The sequence below is a fragment of the Oryctolagus cuniculus genome, chromosome 5 (genome assembly GCF_964237555.1).
Source record: "Oryctolagus cuniculus chromosome 5, mOryCun1.1, whole genome shotgun sequence".
Lineage (NCBI taxonomy): Eukaryota > Metazoa > Chordata > Mammalia > Lagomorpha > Leporidae > Oryctolagus > Oryctolagus cuniculus.
Genome location: NC_091436.1, coordinates 164,297,344 through 164,322,394, shown reverse-complemented (window position 1 = coordinate 164,322,394; position 25,051 = coordinate 164,297,344). Strand labels below are relative to the sequence as shown.

Here is a 25,051-nt window from a genome sequence, read left to right as displayed (position 1 = left end):
CTTGGGCCATCCTCCACTGCACTCCCGGGCCACAGCAGAGAGCTGGCCTGGAAGAGGGGCAGCCAGGACAGAATCCGGCGCACCGACCGGGACTAGAACCCAGTGTGCCAGTGCTGCAAGATGGAGGATTAGCCTAGTGAGCCGCGGCGCCGGCCGCTGCTGTAACTTTCAACCATTGCCGTTCACAGCTCACCTGCAGTGTGGTGTTTCCATAATCTGGCTCTCCCGGCTCTCTAAGCAACTCCTGAGAATCTGCCTTGTCTGCTTTGTCACTTTTCCACTTGGGCACCCAGACCGCAACTAAGTAAGTTCCAAACACTCACAGGTGCTTTGCGCGACTCTTTCTGTGGTTGCTGTCTGCGTTGACATTAAGGAGGAGGGGTTGCATGTCTTACGGGGGTGGCACAGTGATCAATATGGGGAAATCGGACTTCTTAGAGGGGGCATTGGCAAAAGGACAGAAATCTCCCAGGATCTGCAGAACGTTTGGGCTTCCGCAGGCCAAGAGGTCAAGGGCCTTGTAGCAGCTTTTCCCTGGGAGCTGGACAGCAGGGAGACTCCACCTGCCAGGCTCTCCGGAGAAGCTCACCTCGCCTTCCTCTACGGCTCTCTCACACCTTCGTCCCTGCTTCCCACACTTCCTCCTTGTTCTCTACATCTGACTCGGAGTTACCCTTGGCCGAGAAGAAAGAACCACCCAATAGCAGCAGCCTTGTCCTCCTTCCACTGAATCTAGAAAATCTTTAACCATCTTCCACTGCCCTCCGCCCCCAGTGGAGAGTGAACAGTCGCACCTGTCATCAACCCTCCGCCTCGTCCCTCGACCCCCAGCATTACAGGGCTTTCCTCGCAAGGCCAGGACTTCTCACCCGTGGCTTTAAGAGTTCTCTGAGGAGCTTCTCCAAAGCCTTGCAGCCAAGCCGCCCCCAGCCCAGTCATACCAGAAGGTCTGAGTGGGGTGAGTGATACCAGAAGGTCTGAGTGGGGCACTGAGACATCAGCGGCTTATAAAAGCTCCTGGGTGATCGCAGTGAGAAGCCAAGGCTGTGAACTACTGCTCTCTCTTTGGGCAGTAAACTTTCCTTCTCTTGGTTCATCTCCATCGTCATAAAATCACACCCACTCTCTTCCATCTTTAAAAATTTCTCAGGCAGCGTTGTGGTGCAGCGAGGTCAGTCTCTGCTTGTAGCACCCTACTGAGAACTAGTTCAAGTCCTGGCTGCTCCACTTCTGATCCACACTTAAAGAGTTAGTCTTTTTTTAAATTAATATTAATAGAAAGAGAACAGATTTCACGCGCACAATTCTAAGAAGATAACCATATTTCCCTCTTTCTCTCTCCCTCTCTCCCACAACCTCCCTCCTTTCTTCCATTCTTTTTTTTTCTTTAATTTTTGCAAAAGCACAATTTCAGTCCACTCTGCAATCACAGACTCGATGACAGTGATTCTTGATGTCTTCTTTACCTCCCATTTTCAATCCCCTGCATCCTCTCCTCCAAAGACAAGAGACATCTCTCATTTGCCCCCTTCTCGTTTCCTGTGGCCCATCTGCCACCATCTTTGTCCTGGCCCACAACCTCCCAACTGTTCTCCTTGGTCTGAGTCTCGCCTTCTTCTACTCCTTCCTTGGCACAGAAATACCTAGAGGAGGTCCCTCTATTGTAATGCAGTTCCCAGGGCGGGGCCAATGCAATCTCTAGATCTTGGCAACTCTTTCTGAACAGTGGATCTGGAAGCTGCTAACTGTGGATCCAACCAAAGACCTAGACAGCAATTAAAAGAAAGTTATCGGACTGTCCACCTCCTGAATGGCCTCCTTTCAAATCAGTATGTCAGCTGACATGACTAACCCTTTTCATTTCAAGAGGAATGGCCACATAAATCGAAATGCATGTGTACATGTGTCCCATTGTCCACAGATGGTATAAGCCAGCAAAGCTATGAACAAACTGAAGTGTGGGCGAGCCATATCATTCTTTAAATACCCTAGAGTGCTGGATAGTTATATGAAGCCTGTGATTTTCTTTTTGTAATGTAAAGAAAATCAATATCAAACTCCTGGTTTATTTATTTTATGAGTATGGATTTTTAAAAATACAATTTTCTTAAAATAAACCATCTCTTACAGACTCTCCCACCTCAGTCTCCTTTGCCAGTTCCTTTTCTTTTTTTAAAGTGAAATTTATTTATTTATTTATTTTATTTGACAGGTTGAGTTATAGACAGTGAGAGAGAGACAGACGGAGAGAAAGATCTTCTGTTGGTTCACCCCCCAAATGGCCGCAGCAGCCGGCGCTGTGCCGATCCAGAGCCAGGGGTCAGGTGCTTCCTCCTGGTCTCCTATGCAGATGCAGGGGCCCAAGCACTTGGGCCATCCTCCACTGCCTTCCCGGGCCACAGCAGAGAGCTGGACTGCTAGTTCCTTTTCTACCAAACTCCTAAATGCTGTGTTCTGAGGGTTTGGTCTTATATCCTATTTCCTCTATTATCTATATTTTCTGCCTGGTGCAGATAATTCCCAAATTTACATATCTGGTTCTGCTATCTAGATTCACATGCACACTGGTCACTTCTGCTTAGATATCTACAGGTAGCTCCAACTTACCATATTCAAAACCTTAATTTTTCTCTATACCTCCGCTTTCCTCAGTCTCTTCTATCTCTGTAAGTAGCATCCCATCAGCCAGTCACAAAATATAATGCCTCAACTCTGGCCAATGAGATTACCATAAATAAGAGTTTGCCTTTGACAGGCAGAGTGGACAGTGAGAGAGAGAGAGACAGAGAGAAAGGTCTTCCTTTGCCATTGGTTCACCCTCCAATGGCCGCCGCGGCCAGTGCACTGCGGCTGGTGCACCGCGCTGATCCGAAGCCAGGAGCCAGGTACTTCTCCTGGTCTCCCATGGGGTGCAGGGCCCAAGCACTTGGGCCATCCTCCACTGCACTCCCGGGCCACAGCAGAGAGCTGGCCTGGAAGAGGAGCGACCGGGACAGAATCTGGCACCCCGACCGGGACTAGAACCCAGGTGGAGGATTAGCCTATTGAGCAGCGGCGCCGGCCCAGAGTTTGCCTTTGAAATACACATGGCCTAATTATCATATCCAGTTACCACCAGTCTTGGACATCTGTGTCGTAGACAGTTGTGTTGGACACAAGATGACAAGGATAAGTGGGCAGAGTACAGTATCACGTTGGTACTATCTACCAACATACCAACATTGTTAGAACACGTAACTCAAAGAAAAGGTCTGGATTTAGTTTTGGCAGTTCAGATCCATCTGTATCTATAGGCAGCTGTCCCAAACAAAAGTCATTCAAAATTAGCCATGATAAAGACTCATTTGGGGAGGATATTATGAAAGGGTGCATATTGGATAGGATGAGATGAAAAGTCTCTGTCTCAGGGCCTGTGCTGTGACACAGTGGGTTAAGCTGCTGCTTCTGACACTGGCATCCCATAATGGAACACCAGTTCAGGTCCCAGCTGCTCAGCTTCCAATCCAGCTTCCTACTAATGTGCCTTGGAGGTCAGCACAAGATGCCCAAATGTTTTGGCCTCCTCCACCCATATGGGAAACCCAGATGGAGTTCCTGGCTCCTGGCTTCAGCCTGGCCCAGCCCTGGCTGTTGCAGCCATTTGAAGAGTGAAACAGAGGATGGGTGGACCTCTCTCTCTCTCTCTCTCAAATAAATAAATAAATCTTTAAAAATAAATAAATAAAAGGATAAATATTTTAAAAAGGTCTATGCCTCTATCTCAGCTTTTATGTGTTTCATTGTCTAATTTCCAAAGACAAAAAATCAACCCTTCCACATCAGTTATCACCATCAGTCCCATACCAACTATGGGAGCACCAGGAGGTCATAGGGAAAGAACGGGGAAGGGGAGAAACCCAGAGTGTAAGTGAATAAACTGAATTGACAGAGACATCATTAAGCCTGGCTGAGTTTATTTGAATGTAAGTAGATTAAGCTGTATAGCAGACTAAAAGGAAGGCATTAGCATTAGAGGTCAAATTGTATTAATTGAATTGCAGTTACTTGTTTGCACATCCAGGCTTATGATTTATGAAATATACATCCACTATGCATATAAATAAGTCTGCGAAATCCTTTACATTTTCTGTTCTTGAACTAGGGAGTCAGAGAAGTTAGTTTCACTAAGCACAGAGTTGACTTTTTCTGTTTCAGAGGCATGGATTCTAACAGTTTTGAAAGTCAAGTTTAGTAAGTCCATTTTGTCTACAGAGCAGTAGCATACAAAGACTATACCATCAATACATAGCTCCACAACTAACTAACTGGGCAATTTTAGGCAAACTTCCATTAGTTCCTGGGATAAAGGTATACAAGCATTAGCTTCACATATATAAGTTGTATCCTAACATATAGTGATGACAAACTTTGTGTGTTCTCTCTTTCGATTATAAAAAAGGAGTGCATGTAGGAAGGGGATATGTCTTCTAGAATAATCCTACTACCCCTCCAAAAAGAGAAGCACTGGAAATACACAGATTTCTTCTTATGAGAAGACTCAGTGCTTGCTCCCTTACCTTCACACCAAGGGTTGAAGAGAATGTACGTGTCTGTATCTGGGTTTCGGCGAGTTCGGAGTATGCCATAGGGGGTCCACACGGCAACATACATGCGGAATTTCCCCACAATGCATTCGGGCGAAGACTGGATGGACAGCCGGACAGACTTGTCCTCATTCATGATGACCTTGGCCCCCCACTTTCCACTCTGCAGCTCTGGGACCACCGGCACTGGGATGTAGGTTCCCTTGTTTTCTTGAGGGTAGCGACCTACAGAAGAAAGAAGAAGCAGTGTTGAGTGGATTTCACAAACATGTGAATTCTCACTCTGTAACCTTGTTGCTGAATGGGAGAAATAGTCCATTAGACTTGGCATCATAAAATTTGGAATTGAGCTTCATTTCTGTTGCCAACTAACTGCATAATAGTCAATTTTCTGAACTTCTTTGAAACTCGCTTTTATCGTGTCTATAGAAAAAAAAGGAATACTAAAATAAAATCCACAGATTTTTGTTGGTTGATGTCTTAATAACTTCAGGCTGGATAAATTAATTTAAAAGGTTTATTTTGGCTCCTGGTCCTGGTCCAAGCTTGAAAGGTCACATCTGTTGATGGTCTTCTTGAGGGAAGAGTCCCAGGATGATGCAAGACATCATGTGGCAAGAGACAGGGAGTATGCATGTGTACCCACTTTGCTCTCCTTCTCTCTTCTTGTGAAGCCACCAGTTCTCAATAGTGGGGACTCCATCCTGAGGACCTTGTCTGGTTCCCCAAAGACCCCACCTCTACATCCTGTAGTTGAATTAAGCTTCTACCCTTTTGATATCTCATAAGAGGGATTAAATTTCAACAAGGGTTTTGGAGGGGAGAAACCATAGCAGTTGATTGAACAATGAATTCAATCAAATACAGCAATGTGGATTTGGATGCAAACTACTATTTTATAGTAGCTTATAAAATTCTATCCTCTAAAAAGTTAAATTATTTGATCAGGTTGAAGTAACATTTGCACACAACAGTGTTTTTAGGACTATAAAGCTTTGGTTTATTCTGAATATAATTTCCTTATTTGTTGTGATATTACCTGTAACATGATTATGCTTACAGATTTTCCATATGTAACCATCTCGATATTCAACCTAAACATGTGTTTTTGCCAATCCCACTAGTAAGTTAGGCTACATCACAATCCAGTGGAAAATGAACTAGGTTTGAATCTTGGCTCTGCTACCTGTAATCTTGCAACCTCTAACAAATTACCAGATGTTTATGAATCCAAATTTACTTCCCTCTCTTTACTAAATGTAGATGATAATAACTATTCATCTCACAGAAAGTGAAATAAAATAATACAAGCAAGATAGTCTGCACATAATTTCTTATACATAATGGATCCTTAAAACACTTAGCTGCTATTTTAGTAGAAAATTAAGCATTGGGGCCTTTTACCGTATTTCCAGCTTCCATTATACTTGATGTAAAGATTAACCATCCCAAATCCAAAAATCTGAAATGCTTTAAAATCTGAAGCACTCTGTTCCCCAGCATTTCAGATAAGGGGTACTCAACACGTAGTAGCCATATCAAGATAAATCTTTTTAAAAAAATTGCTGCTATTTTGGACAAAATTCTTATTTAATAATCTTCAACTGAATTTTATCGATGGATTCCTGAGTTATGAAGAGAAAGTCAACCTCACAACATCCTTTAATGTTTTTAGCCCACAGTTTGGTTCAACCTTTCATTTACCAACTTCTCCAAATTGTAATAGACTCACGCTCCTTAACTTGAAGTATACAAATCAGGCAAGTTTGCAAAAGAACTTGATATTGATTGTGAGAAAAAGAACCTTCCAAAGCAAAACTTAACAATTGTTTCAGATAAGCCATGGAGAGGATTCCACATTAAAGGAAACAAATAATCCAACATCTGAGCTACTCTAAATCCTGAGGTCTCTAACAGACTGCTGGGTAAGCATATTGTCAGAGACAGATCATTCTACGGAGGTGCTTGCACAAGTTGCTGCTGTGTGAATCTGTGCTTCATCTTCATGAACATACGTGTACAGTGGCCACCAGGGAGAAAGACTAAAGCCCAGTGTTTTCTATGTGTTACAGGCATTAGTTAATCACCACTCAGAGTGAATGTGTGATATACTCATCAATCTCATGAAGCCTTAAAAATGATTTTCTGCCAAGACATTTCAGTGTCTAAGTAGTGTTCAGCCTCCGAGGAGCCCTCACATAAATCCACCTGCAAGAGCGTGTTGGTTCCAAAGGCACCTCTCTGCCCCTTTCCTGTTCCTAATTCTTGCTCAGACTCTAGAACAAGGTTTCCATTCTCCAGGAGCCTTGCTGCTCCCAGCAGTCCCCATCACTGTTGAGGTCTGATCTTAGATAGATGAAACCCATAATTCTCTTCCTATAGGACTCCTAGTAGTTGTCACTACTAAATACTGATTTCGTTTTGGAATGTGCAGTATTTTAAAAAGATACAAGTTCAATAGAAATAAATTTTTTAAAGATGTTATTTATTTACTTGAGAGGTAGAGTTATACACAGAGAAAGGAAGAGACAGAGAGAAATGGCTGCAATGATCGGAGCTGAGTTGATCCCAAGCCAGCAGCAAGGAACTTCATCTGAGTTTCCCATGTGGGTGCAGCCCCCCCCCAACCCAGGCCAGAGCAGAGAGCTGGACCAGAAGAGGAGCAGCCAAGACTAAAACCAGTGCCCATATGGGATGCCGGTGCCACAGGTAGAGGCCCAGCCCACTATGCTACAGAACCAGTCCATCAGTAGAAATAAATTTTAAAAGAGAAAAATCTGTGTGATAATGCCTGTTGTAGACTTTTTTTTTTAAATAAGGGTTGCAAGGAAGTTTAAAATTAATTATGTAAGCAGGTAGCACTAGGAATAGCAAAGAGCTAGGAGAGTGTACCCGAAAGTAATCTGTGTACCTTCTATGTTCTCAAATCTCAGCTGCAGCCTTGTACTCACTTCCACTTTTGTTGAAAACATCAAAAGAATCAAGACCATCAAGAGTTTTCAATACAGATTGAGTCTTCCTTATCTGAAATGCTGGAGACCAAAAGAGTTTTGGATTTCAGACTGCTTTTGGATTTTGAGATATTTGTGTGTACATAATGAGATATCTTGGGAGATGGAGCCCACACCTAAGCACAAAATGTATGTTTCACATGTACTTTATTATATAATATGAAGTTAATTTTATACAACATTTTATTTTTAAAAAGATTTTAATTATTAAGTTGAAAGAGTTGCAGAGAGAGAGGGAGAGACAGAAAGAGAGAGAGAGGCTGGCACTGTGGCTCAATAGGCTAATCCTCTGCCTGTGGTGCCGGCACCCCTGGTTCTAGTCCTGGTCGGGGGCGCCGGATTCTGTCCTGGTTGCTCCTCTTCCAGGCCAGCTCTCTGCTATGGCCTGGAAGTGCAGTGGAAGATGGCCCAAGTGCTTGGGCCCTGAACCCGCAAGGGAGACCAGGAGAAGCACCTGGCTCCTGGCTTTGGATCAGTGCGATGCACCAGCCGCAGCACGCCAGCCATGGCAGCCATTGGGGGGTGAACCAACGGCAAAAGGAAAACCTTTCTCTTTGTCTCTCTCTCTTACTGTCTACTCTGCCTGTCCAAAAAAAAAAAAAGTGAGAGAGATCTTCCATCTACAGATGGCCACAATGGCCAGGGCTAGGCCAGGCCAAAGCCAGGAGCCAGGAGCTTCCTCCAGGTTTCCCGTATGGGTAACAGGGGCATAAACACTTGGACCATCCTCTGCTTCTTTTCCCAGGCCATTAGCAGGGAGCTGGACTGGAAGTGGAGCAACTGAGACATGAGCTCATGAACTGGTGCCCATATGGAATTCCAGAATCGGCCAGTAGTGGCTTTATCCACAATGCCAGAATACTGGCCCCAATTTTATGCATGTTAAAAATTTTGCTCAATAAAGTGGCTTGGTGTTTTTGGCACCATACCAATGCTCAAAATTTCGGATTTTGGAGTGTTTTGAATTTTGGATTTCAGATTATAGATGTTCAAACTGTATCTCCCTTCAAATTCTGACTTCAGATACTCACATTAAATTTTACGTGCCAAATCAATGTGATACACAGATAGTGAAAAAAAAAAAAAACAGCCAAGTGTATTTACATTGGCTTTGAAACTAATCAGAACCTAATCTAAAGATCTTAATTTCTCTGAACATTTTTCATTCATGTAACAATATTTCCTACTAAGTGTTAGACATCATTCTAAGTGCTAGGGATGCAAGAGTGAGCAAAAAAGTAAATAATAATTCCTATGCTCACAGGGCTTTATTTCTCAGAAAAAAAGGATTACTTATAGTATTTATTATGTTCTATTACCCCATACAACAAATCATGAGAAGGATTTTTGACAAATAAAAAAACTGAGACAGAGTCATGAAGCACAGTGATGCAGCTGGTAACTAGTGGAGTTCACCTCTGGACCCGGTTTGGCAGGAGAGCCTGGGAATCTAAGCAGTAATCTCTAGGAGAGTTATTGGGGTTGAAACTGCTTTGGAGTTGGTGAGAACTCCATGATTAACTGTCGTACTAAGTGGTTTAATTGTCTGAACTTCCATTTCCTTGACTCTTTGCAGTTTAGTTCTGGAAGTGGAATGAAAACAGATTTTATTCCATTTTAGCTGTAGGCCCAGAACACAGTAGAAGCTGGATCGAGAGGCATTTGTTGCTCGTGTTTTAAACATAACAGCTACTAGAAAGCCAAGGGAGGAGGAAGAGGAAGAGGGGATTTTTTTTCCTTGCCTATGGTTCTGCACCTGAAGAAAGATGCGTGTTCCAGGGAAAGGTGGCTGTTTCGGTTGGAGCCAGGAGAATGCAGTTCAGCTGGCTCTGACCCTACTGTGTGGTCTTGGGCAAGCACTTATGCCCTGCCAAGTTAAAGCTCCTTTATTCTGCAAAAGGGAGACAGCACTGGTCATAGTTCCTGATGGGACGGGAGGGGCAGGTCAGTAAGTGTAGGCTGTTGCTCTTTCTCCCTTGCTGTAGGCTTCTGATTCCTCTAAGCAGTCCTTTCTCTTTTCCAGCCCTGGAAAACCAGGATGCACTCACCAATCGCTCACAAAGCTGTTGAACCCAAATCTGTGTTTAAACTCAAATATTGGGTTATAGGTTTTCTGTTAGGAGGACCTGCACAGGTCAAAAAAGCAATGATATAATTTATCTTTATTGAAAATAACCTTAGCAGTTCCTGAACTATCATGGAAGAATCACCCGAAATCTGCCACTCATGCAAACATAGCTGCTGATTTTCTGAATCAGTCATGAACACTGTAATTTTCATGCATCCTTTAGAGCAGAGGTCAACAAACTGAAGCTGTGGGAGCAAATGTAGCTTGCTGTGTGTGTGTGCAAATACAGTTTTATTAGAGCACAGTTATGTTCATTCATTTGTGTGTGATTGTGCTATAACACAGAGTTCAGTAGCTTGTGACACAGAATGTATGTTCTGCAAATGCCTAAAATATTTACTATATGGACCTTAAAATATGCTTACGAACCTCTGCCACGGAGGATATTACATTTTATTTATTTAAGGGGTGATTTATTATAGATAATGTCTGAAACTTGGGCCTTGGAAAAAAAATATCATCACTAAGTTTTCCCTTCCAAAGAATATGTTACCAATTAATAGCGAACACCTGTACTATTATTAAGTCAATATTTAATTTCTTTAAAGTCTGCTAGTTAAATTTCACACAGTCTCCAAGGATACCAAAAACCTAGGAAATTGGTTGTAACCTTTTATTGATGTCAGTATTCATAGCTGAAATGTTCAATCTTAAGACCCTACAAGCTGTTCAGAGTTGCCAAGGCGGTTCATGGAGATAGAGATTGAAATAAAGTGACAGAAACACAACTCTGTCTCCCGAGATCCTTACAAAAACACTCAGAGGGCGTTTTCCCAGGTGGGAAGCTGGGGCTCAGCGTGGGTGTCACACACGTGGTATCGCATAACTGGGCAGAGGTGAGGACGTGGCTTAGATCATGGTCCTAGCATCAGGAAGCCTCTTCTTGCCGTGCCTCTGCTGCCTCCATGGCATAAGGTGGAGGTTGTCGGAAGGGATTAAGGAAGGTGAAGGAAGCCAAGAGAGTAACATCTGGGAAACCCAAAGGATTAGGTCTTAAGGGAAGGCAGTCATGGAGGGGCAGAGGGAGAAAGACAAGGAGCCCTGCTGATAGAGCGGGGACGCCTGGCTCTAGACCAGCAGGTGGCGGCCAGTCAGGAGCGGGTAGTGACTGGGTGCCTTCCAGGGGGAGGAGAAGGAGCCCGGATGTGCAGACCCTCTGCTGTTCATTGCATGGAGAGAGTAAGACCTGCCATGTCAACGGTACCTCCAGGTCTTGTCGGCTGCTCTGTTATTCTGTGTTTCATTTTGAATGTCATGATTGCAGTGACAGCACTGGGGAAGAATTTTCCATGATTGAATGTGGGTGAGGACGTTTTGACAGAGTAGTAATTCATTTCACTAAGTAGCCCTTCTCACCCTCAGGAGTTAGCATGTTTTAGAGGCCACAGTCAGGCTACACCCAGAACACTCGCCCACCAAAACCCCTGACTGCCCGTCAGCACTCCCAGGCCAGAGCTGAATGGGAAGCAAGGCAGACACAGGTGGTGGTGTGCCCATCATCACTGCCAGTACCCAAGGGTACCTCAAAAAATTGATGGCAAATGGAATTAAAAGATTACTTTCTGGGGCCAGTGCTGTGGCACAGCTGGTAAAACTGCCCCTTGCAATGCCGGCATCCCATGTGAGCACCAGTTCGAGTCCCAGCTGCTCAACTTCTGATCCTGCTCTCTGCTAATGGCCTAGGAAAAGCAGCAGAAGATGGCCCAAGTGTTTGGGTCCCTGCCACTCATATGGAAGACCTGGATGGCGTTCTAGGCTCATGGCTTCGACCATCACCCACCACAGGAATGGACCAATGGAAAGATCTCTCTCTCTCCCCCTCCCTGCCTCCCTCTCTCCCTCACGCCCTCTCATTATGTAATTCTGACTTTCAAATAAAAATAAATATTAAAAAAGATGAAATTCTTTTGGTGCATTTAAAAACTCAATTTTTAGCTTTTTCATAACGTGTTTTCCATCAACATTTTGAAGACCCCTCATATCATGCTTAGATAACCTCTTCAAAAATCCACAAATTGTGCAGCCCTTGTGGAAAAGAAGTGAGCACAAGAAATATGGAAATAAGACATGTAATATCTCAATTTTGGGTTTTAATGATGCGGTCTTTGAAAATGGACTATTCAACAAGAAAAAATGCGAGCATTATAGACTGCGCCCTTTCACACTTACCTAAAGTTGGGACCAGCTTCCCAAGTGGTCTAAAAATTAACACCTGCTCTTCATGTAAATGCTTGCTTTAATTTGTAAATTGTTTTTGAGGCCACGTAATGGCTATCTTTAGGGTAAATTCCACTTGGGCCATTGCCACTTTAGCAAGGGTGCTCTCCTTAGGCGTGGTATGGAAAGCTACGCCCACTTTCATCAGCCCAGCCTGGCACTAGGAGGGACGGGCTGCAAATACTCCATTCCATGAAGATGCTTCTCTTTTGACTTCAGATGGGCTTGGGCTTCACACCAATTAGTATTACTCACAAGGTAGACAACAGAAATCTGTCTGCAGCTCAGGTTTAGCCCTATGTGACCTTGGGGAAACTTCACGTTTAACCATTCATTTAACAGACATGAGATTCTGTTGCGTGCAAAACTGAACCGACAGTTCTCGGTAAAGGAATGCATTGCCTTTAAAACAATCATTTCTTTGGTTCAATTGATGGCTTTGGAACATTTTTACATTGAAAACACAATGTGCCAGGCGATGATTTGATCTCAGAGAGTCCAGGAAGGTCATCTATTGGCACATGGTAGGGTCAGTATGGCTGAACATTGTTGCTATAGAACTTTCCAGACTCTACTTCTCTCACACAGAGAACCTGAGTACCAATGACTGAGAAGACACACCTGTTGATTACTGGTAACTGAGACCATCCCACATCTCTCCTCTCTTGGTCACGTTGTCTAAGTCAAGTTGCCATAATCTGTTCTCTTTATATGCTGTACTTAGTACTAGGAGAACTTTGGGCTGCGTGAATCTAATGAATAGCCAGAAAAGCAGAAGCAAAACTTTTTCTCCTTAGTCAGTCACTTAAATGCCTATTTCTCTTATTAAAACAAAGACACTATCTTACATGTCGGTATAGGCCCCGCAATTGTTACAGTGCCAGGTAGGTGCCCAATGGACAGCAATGGGACCACACTGAGCTCTTTGCAAATGTCAGCCCATTAAGGCATCACAGAGGCTTCAGAAACTCTAGAAGAGATGCCTGGAGCTAGCCAGTGGTCCATGCCAAGGACTTCTTACAAGACATAAAACTTCTGATTCTAGGATGTTTCCCTCAGAGGGTGTTTTTCCACTGTGTGCACAAGTACACTCATTTTAAGCTGAGCTCCAACTCCCCCTAACTGCAGGCTCCCTTCAACAGTGTGTGCATATAAAGGGACCCTCTGTACGGAGCAGAGGAACATCGCACGTCTCCATCCAGGAAGGTAAATTTCATGATGTGAATTCATTTTTCCATTTGATTCATGTGTTTGTCCCAAGACACACCTTTCATGTTCAGAATAATCCATCTATTTCCAAACGGGCCCCGGAAGCACTGTGGTGACAGCGTGATGCATGAGGTGGGCCTGGAGACGGCCACCTCGTACAGAGAAGCAAACTTCGCTCTATCAACAGTCTTGGGAGGCAGCGAGAGTGCGTGTGACCAGTGTGGGACAGGTCTCTGTGTAATGTTTAGAGACCTTGTGTTGGCAGATATAAAAATAAAATGCTGCCACCTGAAAGAAAGAACCAAAAAGGTCCAGGAATCATGGGGGATAATAATTAAGAGGAGAGAAACGCAAACGTTCCGAAGCAAAGCAGCTCATTTACGGCCTCTGCCCTTTCTGTTTCACACCTTCCTCTCGAGAGACGATAGAGAGGAGCTTCAAAAAGTTCATGGAAAATGGCACTAAAGGGTGCTTCTTTGCATGAAAAATATTTTGAAATCCATACTTAGTTTTTTATGATATGTATTTCCATGAGCTTTTTGAAGAACCTTTGTGTGTGTGTGTGTGTGTGATGTGTGTGTGTGATGTGTGTACGTGTGCACATGCGTGTGTGTCTATTTCCCAAAGGAAGAAACCCACCTGCAAACTGGGGAAGTGGACGGAAGTTTCTTGAGGGAGGAGACAGAGGTGTTTTTTTTGGACAGGCAGAGTTAGACAGTGAGAGAGAGAGACAGAGAGAAAGGTCTTCCTTCCTTTGGTTCACCCTCCAAATGGTCGCTACGGCCAGTGAGCTGCACCGATCCGAAGCCAGGAGCCAGGTGCTTCTCCTGGCCTCCCATGGGGTGCAGGGCCCAAGCACTTGGGCCATCCTCCACTGCACTCCCTGGCCACAGCAGAGAACTGGCCTGGAAGAGGGGCAACCGGGACAGAATCCAGCACCCCGACGGGGACTAGAACCCGGTGTGCCGGTGCCGCAAGGCAGAGGATTAGCTTAGTCAGCCGCGGTGCTGGCCTTGCTCCACTTTCAATCCAGCTCCCAGCTAATGTGCCTGGGAAAGCAGCAGAGGATGGCCCAAGTACTTGGGCTCCTGCACCCATGTGTGACACCCAGAAGAAGCTCCTGGCTCTGGGCTTTGGCCTGGTCCAGCCCAGGTCACTGTAGCCATTTAGAGAGTGAAACAGCAAATGGAAGATCTCTCTTTCTCCTTCTCCTCCTCTCTCTCTCTCTCTGTCAATAAATAAATAAATACATCCACAAACAGAAATGCATTGTGGGTGGCTGGCCAGCACAGTAATCTGGATGTGAGAGGAGATTCTGGCCCAGCGGAGTTGCAGTGCCACAGAGCAGAAAAGGACGTGGGATAAAATCCCAGCAGACCTTTTGCTTTGCTTTCTGGGCAGGACCACCTGAGCAGTGGAGAAGGTAGCTATCTGCCAATGTGGCATGCCTCCCCAAGGATTCATTCAGCCATCCGTTCACTTATGGAGCACCACCGACGTGCCAGCCGCTCACTGCAGGCACTGAGAACAGCAGTGCCGACACGGGTGAGGTTCCTGGAGTCTGTAGTCTGGTGACAGGCAATGAACAAATCAATAGCTGCTGTGTCAAATGGAGATAAGGGCTATGAAAAATGAATAGAGCAGCTTAATGGGTCAGAGAGTGACGGGGAGCGGGAGCGTTAATTTGGCCAGAGCAGGATATGTGAGCAGAGACTTGAGAAGGGTGAAGAAATGAGATGTGGGAGCCGGCACCGCAGCTCACTAGGCTAATCCTCCACCTAGCCACGCCGGCACACCGGGTTCTAGTCCCGGTCGGGGCGCCGGATTCTGTCCCGGTTGCCCCTCTTCCAGGCCAGCTCTCTGCTGTGGCCAGGGAGTGCAGTGGAGGATGGCCCAAGTGCTTGGGCCCTGCACCCCATAGGAGACCAGGAGAAGCACCTGGCTCCTGGCTCCTGCCTTCGGATAGGCGCTGCGGCCATTGGAGGGTGAACCAATGGCAAAGGAAGACCTTTCCCTCTCTCTCTCTCTCTCTCTCTCACTGTCCACTCTGACTGTAAAAAAAAAAAAAAAAAAAGAGAGAGAAATGAGATGTGGGAACGCTGGTGGGAGAGGAATGTTGCTGCAGGTGCAAAAGTCCTTGGGCAGGAAGTCATTGGCGAGCTCAAGAGGGCCCAGGGCCACAGAGCAGAGGGAAGTCCAGCAGGAGACGTCACAAGAAAGGGGAGAACAAGCAGGCCTTGTTCTCTGATCTTTGGATTTCAAACTGTGGGAAAATACACCAGCAGCAAAGAGATTTGGTCTTAAACGCACTTAAAACATCACTTTGGCTGCTATGTGAAGACGGCAAAGAAACAATTAAGATGGCTATGATAGGGGGATCTCTTGACCTCCGATGCTCTTCTCCCTTTGTTGGTAATGAAAACGTTGTCAACAAAGGAGAAATGCTATCGTCTAGAGATAATATCTAAATGGTGATATCCGTGGGAAATTGTGGTTTGCTTACATTTGTTATACTACCATATGAAATCTGTGTATTTTCTAAAATCAGAATTTTTTTTTTCACAGCTGGGAGGAAAACAGACATTGGAAATAAAGAAACGAGCTCAGGGAAAATAGAATAGGAAATATGGCCACCAGTCCAGTGTTCATTGCTGTCAGGATGCTTCTGGGGCACTCTCCCGTGCTTCCCTGGCCTGAGTTCCAATGTGATGCTGTTGCTCTTCCAATCTGGGGAGGTTAAACTCTTCTGGGGTTGGGATGGGAGGGAGGCAACAGCACTTCGGTGTCACAATCTCTAACTGATTGCAGTTTGGCGGATTTCATGATTATAAACCAAATTGCACGCTTAGCTTTTTGGCCCATCTTGCTCCAACTTGTCACGCAACTCTTGGAACAAAGGATATTTCCATATTTCTTGGGTTTCTGCCTCCCTCACACTGGCTGCAGATGCCCAAGGGGTGGAGAAGAACTTGAGAGGGAGATGAAATATACTTTGGACGGGACATGAAGATCACTGGCCAGACCCATTGCAGCGAGAAGCCTTGGGGTCCACCTCTGCTATGTTCTCAGTCCAGGAAGCGTGCCATGAAGCATCCCCCTTCCAAGAACTGAATCTCCCCCAGCAAATGGCAATTCTGCGGAGCCAAAGCTCCCTTTGTTTGTATTCCATCCATCATGTGAGCAGAATGAGGCTTCTGGGTCTTATGAGGAAAACTCATTTAGTTAAAATCATGGCAGCTGACTTAAAGGGTCATCAGTCAGCAAGGAGAAGATCAAGAGGTTAGCTGATTGTCTTCCAAGAAAAACAAACCAACTGATGACATTTTCACTCAGAGTCAATGCTTGTTAATAATTCAATAGCAATAATAATGGGAAGAAGAACAAATCACTGGTGATTCTAAGAAAATATTTGTCTGTCTTCACAATGCAGTATATATATGAATATAATATACAACAGCAAGTGTTAAATGAGCATGCCTTGCCAGAGATTTAAACCAATAATTGATAGAGCAAAAATCAACATAGTAAAATTCTACAGAGAAAATGCAGGGTGCCTGTTATTAATCTACAAGTAGGTATTCAGGATACATGCTCAGTAAACATTTATTTAAGCAGATATTTCCAGTGCTTGCCATGAACAGAGCAATACTACTTAATCTGAAGGTGGCAGGATGGTGGGTAATCTGAGATATACGTGATATATTTGATGTGCTTAATGGATTTAAATCAAATATCCAAAGTCAGGTTGTAATTCACATCAGAATACTACTGCTATAAAAGAGTAACAGACTGAGAGCAGTAGACTTTTGGGGAGGTCAAGAATGACTGCACTGCACCGATGCTGTGGCATGGCTGATAAAGCCACCACCTGCAATGTTGGCATCCCATACAGGCGCCAGTTCGTGTCCCGATTGCTCCACTTCCAATCCAGCTCCCTGTTAGTGGCCTGGGAAAAGCAGCTGAAGGTAGTTCAAGAGTCTGGGCCCCTGACACCCACACGGGAGACCTGAATGAAGCTCCTGGCTCCTGGCTTTGGCCTCAGTCCTGGCTGTCACAACAGCTTGGGGAATGAACCAGTGGATGGAAGACCTATCTATGTCTGTCTCTTTCTCTCTCTGTGGCTCTGATTTTCAAATAAATAAATAAATTTTTAAAATAATGACTTTATTAATGGTGTAACAACAAATATGGAACTTGAAGGATGGGTAAAGAAAAAGACACACCCATTTGCATTTTATTTGTTCATGTGTATGTTTAAGTGCGGGTGTTTATTTGCTTATTGTAGATGCTCAGTGCTGTTTTGTGGGTTGATCATTGCTCACATGTAAAATCACCCTAACTGTACCCAACACTGGCTTTTGCAAGCCACATGGATGAGCCACCCAAGAGACCATGAATGCAGCCAAAACCCAAGGATGTAAAGAAAGGGCAACCTAAGTGAGACCCGAGGAGACCGGTTTAGCCACGTCTCTTGGAAGAACAGAATTGTTCTTAATATCTCTCCAGTCTTCCCCTGTTTCTTCTGGCTACTTCTTTCCCACTGAATTGTCCAAAGTCATCTTTCAGTAAAGCTCATGGACGAGTACATCTTTGTTAGTGGGATGAGTGGGTATAATTCGGGCTTCCATGAATGATACACAAGTCCAGCTCTTTGGAAAATGGCACAACGTGGGAAATTTGTCTAAAACACCCGCCATATAATCTTAAATTTCAAGCACTTTGAGCTTGTACCCTGGAGTTTCTCACTGTCCACCGAGAGACTGAAGAATCCCCACTTTGGGGCTCAACCTTCTGTGACAACATCTGGCCCTTAACATCTCACTGCACCCAATAGAAACAGCCATTTGTTAACTCATTCTAGGGTGACTAGCTTTAGCTAACAGCCAATGGCAAAAGCTAATAAAGCCATCTGTGCTAAGATTTTAATGTCTGAGAAGACTACTTGGGTTTCCTCTCACCTCCTCATCTATACTTCATAGAAACAATGCACTGACATCTTAAAGGAATACACTGGCACCGCAGAATTCAATTCATTGTATAAAATTTGGAAGGGGAAGACATTTCTCTCATTCATGTCTCATTCCATGGACTCTGCTTTCTTCCAAGACCCTTTCGGCCCCCAGACTCAGTGAGATCAGGGAAGAGTTAGGAGCTGAACTACACTGACACCTCTTCGAAGGTAGGGACCAGATATGAGGAGCCTGAGTGAGAGAGTATCACCCTGTTATACAGCATCAAACTCTTGTGTCAAAACAATAAAGTCGTGTTGTTTGGAACCTATGACTGTGAACATTTATTATAACAGCAGTAGGAAACTAGCAAAAGCACACTGTTGGCACATTGTGAAGGGTGAGTTGAAATTACCATGAGCCCTGGGCACTCACTCACTTCTCCCCAGGTTTGAACTATGAGAAGCTTCAAGGATGAACAATGTTAGGCAAGGGAGGGCCTAGGCCGGGGGCCACCACAGGCAAAACGTGGCAAAAGCAGTAGTCAGGGAAGCAAACCTGGGTTAGACCAGCAAATCCTCCGAGGAGGTCAAGTAGTAGGGAGCACCCCGAGGACTCAGGTCTTGGTTTCTAAATGCCACCTCTGTTAACAGAAGGCAGAGTGCCCTGGAGAAAGGGCTGTTTCAGGGCTGAAACTTGGAAAATAGGAAAGATTCTGGGATATCTTGTGCCTAGAAATAAGGAGGTATGGACCCTGAAGCCAGGTGAAGCTGTTTCTAACTCACAGGATCCAGCACTGTTTAAATAGGAATTTAATTAACAGTAAAACAGACTTAGGCAACTCATTTCATTAGAAGAGAAAATCAGGAATTTGTACTAATATCCATCAATCTTGCTATCCTAATGTCCTTTCCTGCGGAGTGCTTATTGCCTGCAATGAGAACAGAGAGTAGTTCTGCACTGGGCACTCCCAGCAGATGCCTCCGTAGGCGATGCTTCCTGGGGGCCCCTCAGAAATGACAAATGATCGACCCCGAGCTGCTGAGTGTGGCAGCAGACAAGAGTCCACAGACAGCCATCCTTTCTTAGCTGCAGCAAACTGCCTCCCCCCGGTCACACCCCCTTCTCAGGGTACCTCACGTCCAGTGACTGATCAATACAGGAGTGCAAAGCCCGGTCCGCCAGCCCCCATCTTGGAGAACTCTGAAGAGCTGTCCCAACTCCTCAGCTCCTTGGGATCACCTGGGGCCTTTGCTGGGAAAGCATTTCAGTCTGACTTCCCCCTCCACCCAATTCTGCTCCCAAGATCACTCCCTAACCACCTTCTTGCATGCTAATTTCAAAGTCTATTTCCTGGGGTTCCCAACCTATGACAACACCTTAATTGGCTGATGACAGTTGACATCAGTAATTAGATCTATATAAAATTACATGCAACCAGGTAGGATGCTGTTATGGTTGGAACGCCCCCCACCAGAATGCACATTGACATTTAATCCTCAATGTGGGATCTCATGGAGCCTAAGAGGTGACTGGGTTATGGGAGGTCTACCCTCGTGAGCAGGCTAATCCATTCATGGATTGGTGGATTAATGGGCTAACAGGCAGTCCTGCCAAGTGATGCTTTGCCCTGCCTCAGGACTCTGCAGAATATCTCATCAGGTACAGCCATCTGATCTTGAACTTCTCAGCATACAGAATCATCTGCCAAAGAGACCTCTTGTCCTTACTATTTGCCCAGTCTTAGACACCCTTTTATAGCAACAGAAAACGGACTAAGACAGACGCCCTGAGAGCACAGCACCACTTCTGTGGTACTCCCAGGAAAGACTTGCGACTTAGGAATCACTGGACAAACCACAACTGAGGGAGAGTCTACAAAATTACTGCCTTGAAATCCTCAAAAGTGTCAGATTGGGGCTGGTGCTATGGCCTAGTGGGTTAAACCACTGTCTGCAACGCTGGCATCCCATACGGCTGTTGGTTTGAGTCCTGGCTGCTCCACTAGCAATCCAGCTCCTTGCTAATGTGCCTGGGAAAGCAGTGGAAGATGGCCCAAGTATTCGGGCCCCCGTCAGCCACATAAGAGACCTGGATGAAGTGCCTGGATTCCTGGATTTGGCCTGGCCCAGTCCTGGCCATTGCAGCCATTTGGGGAGTGAACCAGCAGATGAGATTCTCTCTCTCTCTCTCTCTCCCTCCTTCCCTCTCTCTCTCCATTTCTCTTTTTTATGTGTGTCTGTCTGTCTCTCTCTGTAACTCTGCTTCTCAAATAAATAAATAAATCATTGAAAATAAGTGTCAAATCATGAAAATCAAAGATGAGACACGACAATCAAATGCATCATGTGACCTGGGACTAGATCCACTTGCTGTAAGGGACATTATTGGGACAATTGGTGAATCTCAAATGAGTTCTCGAGGTTAGATGGTCATACAGTTTCAATGTGAAATTCCCAATTTCAATGATTACACAGGAGAATGTCTTTGCTCATCAGAAATCAATGATGGTTTCATTAGCCACTCTGCTGGTTATGAAAACAGAAGTTCTTTGCAATGTTCCCATAAATTTTTTGTAAAATAGAATTTGTTTGAAAATTTAAAAAACCTTTGGAGGACACAAAATAATGTATGTATCTGCTGTTTGTACAGTTATCCTGTATATCCACATCTTCAAGGTCATTTTGTAAAATCCATAAGTGATATAGTCTCTAAGTTGATTAAAATAGGCAACCTATTAGGCTTTCTCTGTTTCAGATACCTACATCAGTTCTTCAAAAGTTTGTGTCCGGAGTGCTGGTTTGAGTCCTGGCTACTCTGCTTTTGATCCAGCTCCCTGCAGATGCACCTGGGAGGCAGCAGAGGATGGTTAGAATATTTGAGTCCCTGCCACCCGCGTGGGAGACACAGATCGAGTTCCCGGCTCCTGGCTGCAGCCTGGTTCAGCTCTGACTGTGGAGGTCATTTATGCGAGTGAGGCCGAGAATGGAAGATTTCTCTCTATCTCCTCCCACTCTCTCTCTCTCACTCTACTTTCAAATACATAAATGAACCTTTATAAATGTTTTCACTAAAGAGCTGCACCATACAACACTGTCTCTGACCATGGACGTGCACGTATGTCCTCTTTGGAACATCAGATCTCAGAGACTACAGGACTCACTGGGAAGCGTCAGAACATTAGTGAGTTTCTCGACCCATTGTGTAATAATGCAGGCAGACCCCAGAGGCCGCGGTAATCGAAATGCGAGTGGCAACTTCACAAATCATTGACACGGGGGTGACTGATCATCCCCAGAAGGCCAAGGTACTCAATAAATCTCAGGGAAATGAGGCAAAGAGGAAAAAGAGATTTCTTTCTCACTTCTGAAGATGATTACCTTGGGTTTGTGCCCTAAATAATGAGGGCTGTGACTTTTTTCCTCTTGAAATTTTATCGTGATGGCTATAAACACGAGCGCTGCCTTTATGAATCATCTGTATTTTTAAAATTTGGCTACCACTCCATTCAAATGTCTTTGACATGTTTAAAGCAATTTGTTTCACAAATATGAAAGTTAGAAGAGACTGAAATGATGGAAATGAAGTAATGGCGACAGTGTGTCATTTTCTATCACTTAGAAAAATGTTGCACAAATAAAAAAGTTGTTTGATGGAAAATGCCACCCTAGCTGTCTCCGCTGCTTCATTTCTGTCATTTTATTAGTTTTGTCTCTTTCTGTGAAATTAATTGATTCAGAATACTAAAAGCTCTGTCCACCCCAGATACTAGTTTTCCAACAAACTTGCAGATACCTGTTGATCTAATTTTGCAACGTGGAAAATCAAACATGGATTTTTACCTTTGGGAGCCAGTGACTGGGTTAAGAGAGAGTGGTATTTCTCCTTTGTACTTTTCCCAGCCAAGGAAACTGGACTTGGAATGAAAAGCAAGACGGTCTTTATTGGAAGAGCTGATAGTATTGTGAAGATGAAGGTTCCCCTCTCCAGAAAAATCTGCTCATGTGTTTTTCCCCAGGTAACACCCACAACGTAGTGCACTGCACATGTTTCATTTAGCTACTGGACTGCAGGAAGTGTCACAATCCCGAGTTTCATTCTTTGATGTCTATGCTAACCAGCTGGAACTGCTGTAACAAAATACCGAGACGAGGTGGCTTAAGCCACCGATACCCATTTCTCACATGTCTGGAGGCTGGGACGTTCAATCCAAGATCAAGGTGCCAGAAGACTGGGCTTCGGTGAGGGCCTCCTTCCTGGCTGACAGCCGTGTCCTCAGAGACAGGTGTCTGCCTCTTCTCGGAGGAGCTCTAATCCCATCTTGGTGCTGGACTCTGATGACCTCATCTAAATGTAACAAGCTTCCCAAAAAGGGGAGGGTTGCAGGTAGGAGGGAAGTCATTGGGTGGGTGGGTGGGGGAGCCAATGTAATCCATAAGCTGTATTTTGGAAACCTATATTAATTAAATAAAAGTTTAAAAAAAGTAAGCATCCCAAGGCCTCACCTCCAAATCCATTCCACTGGGGGTCAGGACTTCAACATACGACGCCCATAGCACTCAGTTCATGACAGTGTCTACTCCCTGTTCTCCCTTCTCACTCCCACTTCCGAGTTGTCCCACCTGAGCTGTTCTAGCTCTGAGCTCCTCGTACCAGCCCCTCCCATCCAGCAGGAATCAGCTGAACTCATAACCTAACTCTTGGCTGGTCACAGTATTCCTGGCCTGACGCCGGGCTTGGGATCTGCAAAGGTCACGGGGAAAGCCAGAATCCACAGAATGTAAAGGACAGGAACCAACTGCCTGCTCCACATTTCATGCAATGAACGGGATTCTATCAGGGCAGTTTATTCCTCTGAGACATTAAGGAGGTAAGAGGAAGTCCAAGAAGTCATCTCAGACGTGAACATTTTAGCAATGATGGATTTCTTAGACTCTAGTCATTAGCTGCTACTGAGATACCTCCCACAGGATGGTTGCCAAATGATGTCTTTAAGGGGGTGCGGTGAGTAGGTTTGATGACAAGGTGCTGCTCAGATGGCTGTGAGCCACTCAGCAGGTGGTGATAACATTGGGAGGCCTCCCCCTTGGTGTCCCCAAGTTGAGCTGCCTCCAGAGAGTGGTCTCCGCACACAGAATGACCAGCGAGCGGGATTCCCACACGGCTGAGCCACAGAGTCCCATGACTTGGGCCTGTTTACTCCCTAACTGGCGCTAAGTTTCTGTGGGTCGTGCCCTATTGAGTCCTGGTCCTCCTCTGGCTGCCCTGATGGAGAGTCCAGCTGGTTCAAGACTGCCACCTCCCCAGCCCAGATTCTAAGGAGATACACAGTAGTGTGAACCCCCCTTGTCCATGGTTCCACTTCCTGCAGCTTCAGTTGCTTGCTCCCAACCACAGTACGTAAACACTACATGGAAAATTCCAGAAATAAACAACTCAGAGTTTTAAACTGTGCAGTATTCTGAGTAGCATGATGAACGCTCACACCACACTGCGCTGTCCTACCTGGGAGTGGGTCACCCTCTGTCCAGTGCACCTGCTCTGTGTACACTGCCTGCCCATAATGTCACATAGCAGCTGTCTGGATTATCATGTGTATAGGATTCGCTGCTATCCAAGGCTCAGGCATCCACCGCAAGTCCTGGAATGAGGGCATCCCCTGGGGATGAGATGAGATCACTGCCCCATGTAATACTCTGCATGGTGCAAACAGTCTCGGCGATGCGAACCTTCCAGCTCTGGGTGCACTTGGCCCATTTCCTGTGGTTGAGCCTTCTCCCCCATGTCTCACCTCACCTTGAATGGGCGTCTCAGCTTGACCAGACCTGTGTTGGATGCACTCATGGTTCCCAAGCCAGATCCACACTACTTCCTACATTCTCCTGATGTCTTCCCTCACTGCAATGGACTTTCTGTGTGGCTTTTGGACATGAATTCCAATTTTTAACACCTCAAGATTGCTCCTTCTCCCCCACCCCCATGCTATGACTTTTGAGTAACTCCCTTTTACTTCGCCTCTGGTTTGGTGGCCACATGTCCCAGGTTTGCAAGGACAGTTGCACTTTCTGTCTGGTTTCCCAACATCCCGTCCAGTTAGCCTCCCTGTAGTCTCAAAAGTGTCCTCCTTTGGATGATACACTGTACGCTGACCAGAACCGAGCCCACTGAGCTCCCAAACTCCAAGGCAACCACGTGCAGGGGTGTACCCAAACCCTTTATGGGATGCAGTTTCCACACTGGGGAGAGGAGGTCTCTCCTGAGCGTCTTTCAAGGCTGTTCTTGAAATGAATGGAGACTTCCCTGCATTTGATCCCATTCACGGGATTCTGACCTTTGATAAAGGCCGGTTTTTCAGGGCTCACCTTTGCATGTGGTGTGATGACCTGGATGCTCCTGGAAAGACGAGGTTGTGCTCAGGGGAGGAGGCAGATGTCACAGAACACCTCTATGGAAGCCACAAACGGACTTCAGATCCTAGCACTGTGAGAGGCAGAGACTCATGGAACAAGCAATATGGGGAACACACACCTCCTGGGTCTGCCCGAGAGAGCCTCCTCTACCACTACATGTCCTGCTCAACTCCAGGAGCCTGGAGGGCCTGGCTCCCAAGATCCAGAAACAGCACCAGAACATCTCAGGGGAGGATGTCTTCTTCGTTAGAAGCTGTGTGCATCAGCAGAATAATAAGATCTTGGACCCCTGGACGCAACCTGGATGGTAGACACTGGACACTTCCTGCCCCTCTTGTAACAGCCCCGATCCCTCCAGCCCCATCCCCAGACAAGCTGCCTTGTTCTGAGATGCCAGCCTTCAGCCACAGCCTGTCCTGGACTCTGGCTGCCCTGAGTGATTCCTGCCTGCCTATGGTACCCGTTTCTGGTAGAGAGCTGGACTTGTGCATCACTTGATAACGCTGCATGGCTGCGTCCATTAACTGGGGACTTCTTTTCACCC

General features: G+C 45.5%; 1 protein-coding gene across 1 annotated transcript in view; it reads right to left on the bottom strand.

Moving 5' to 3' along the window:
* F13A1 (coagulation factor XIII A chain) overlaps positions 1-25,051 on the bottom strand; it is a 185,187-nt gene that overhangs the window by 122,068 nt on the left and 38,068 nt on the right. The window contains exon 4 of the mRNA XM_051855142.2: positions 4,557-4,808. Coding sequence (XP_051711102.1) covers positions 4,557-4,808 — 252 coding nt within the window. The remainder of the gene's footprint in view (positions 1-4,556; positions 4,809-25,051) is intronic.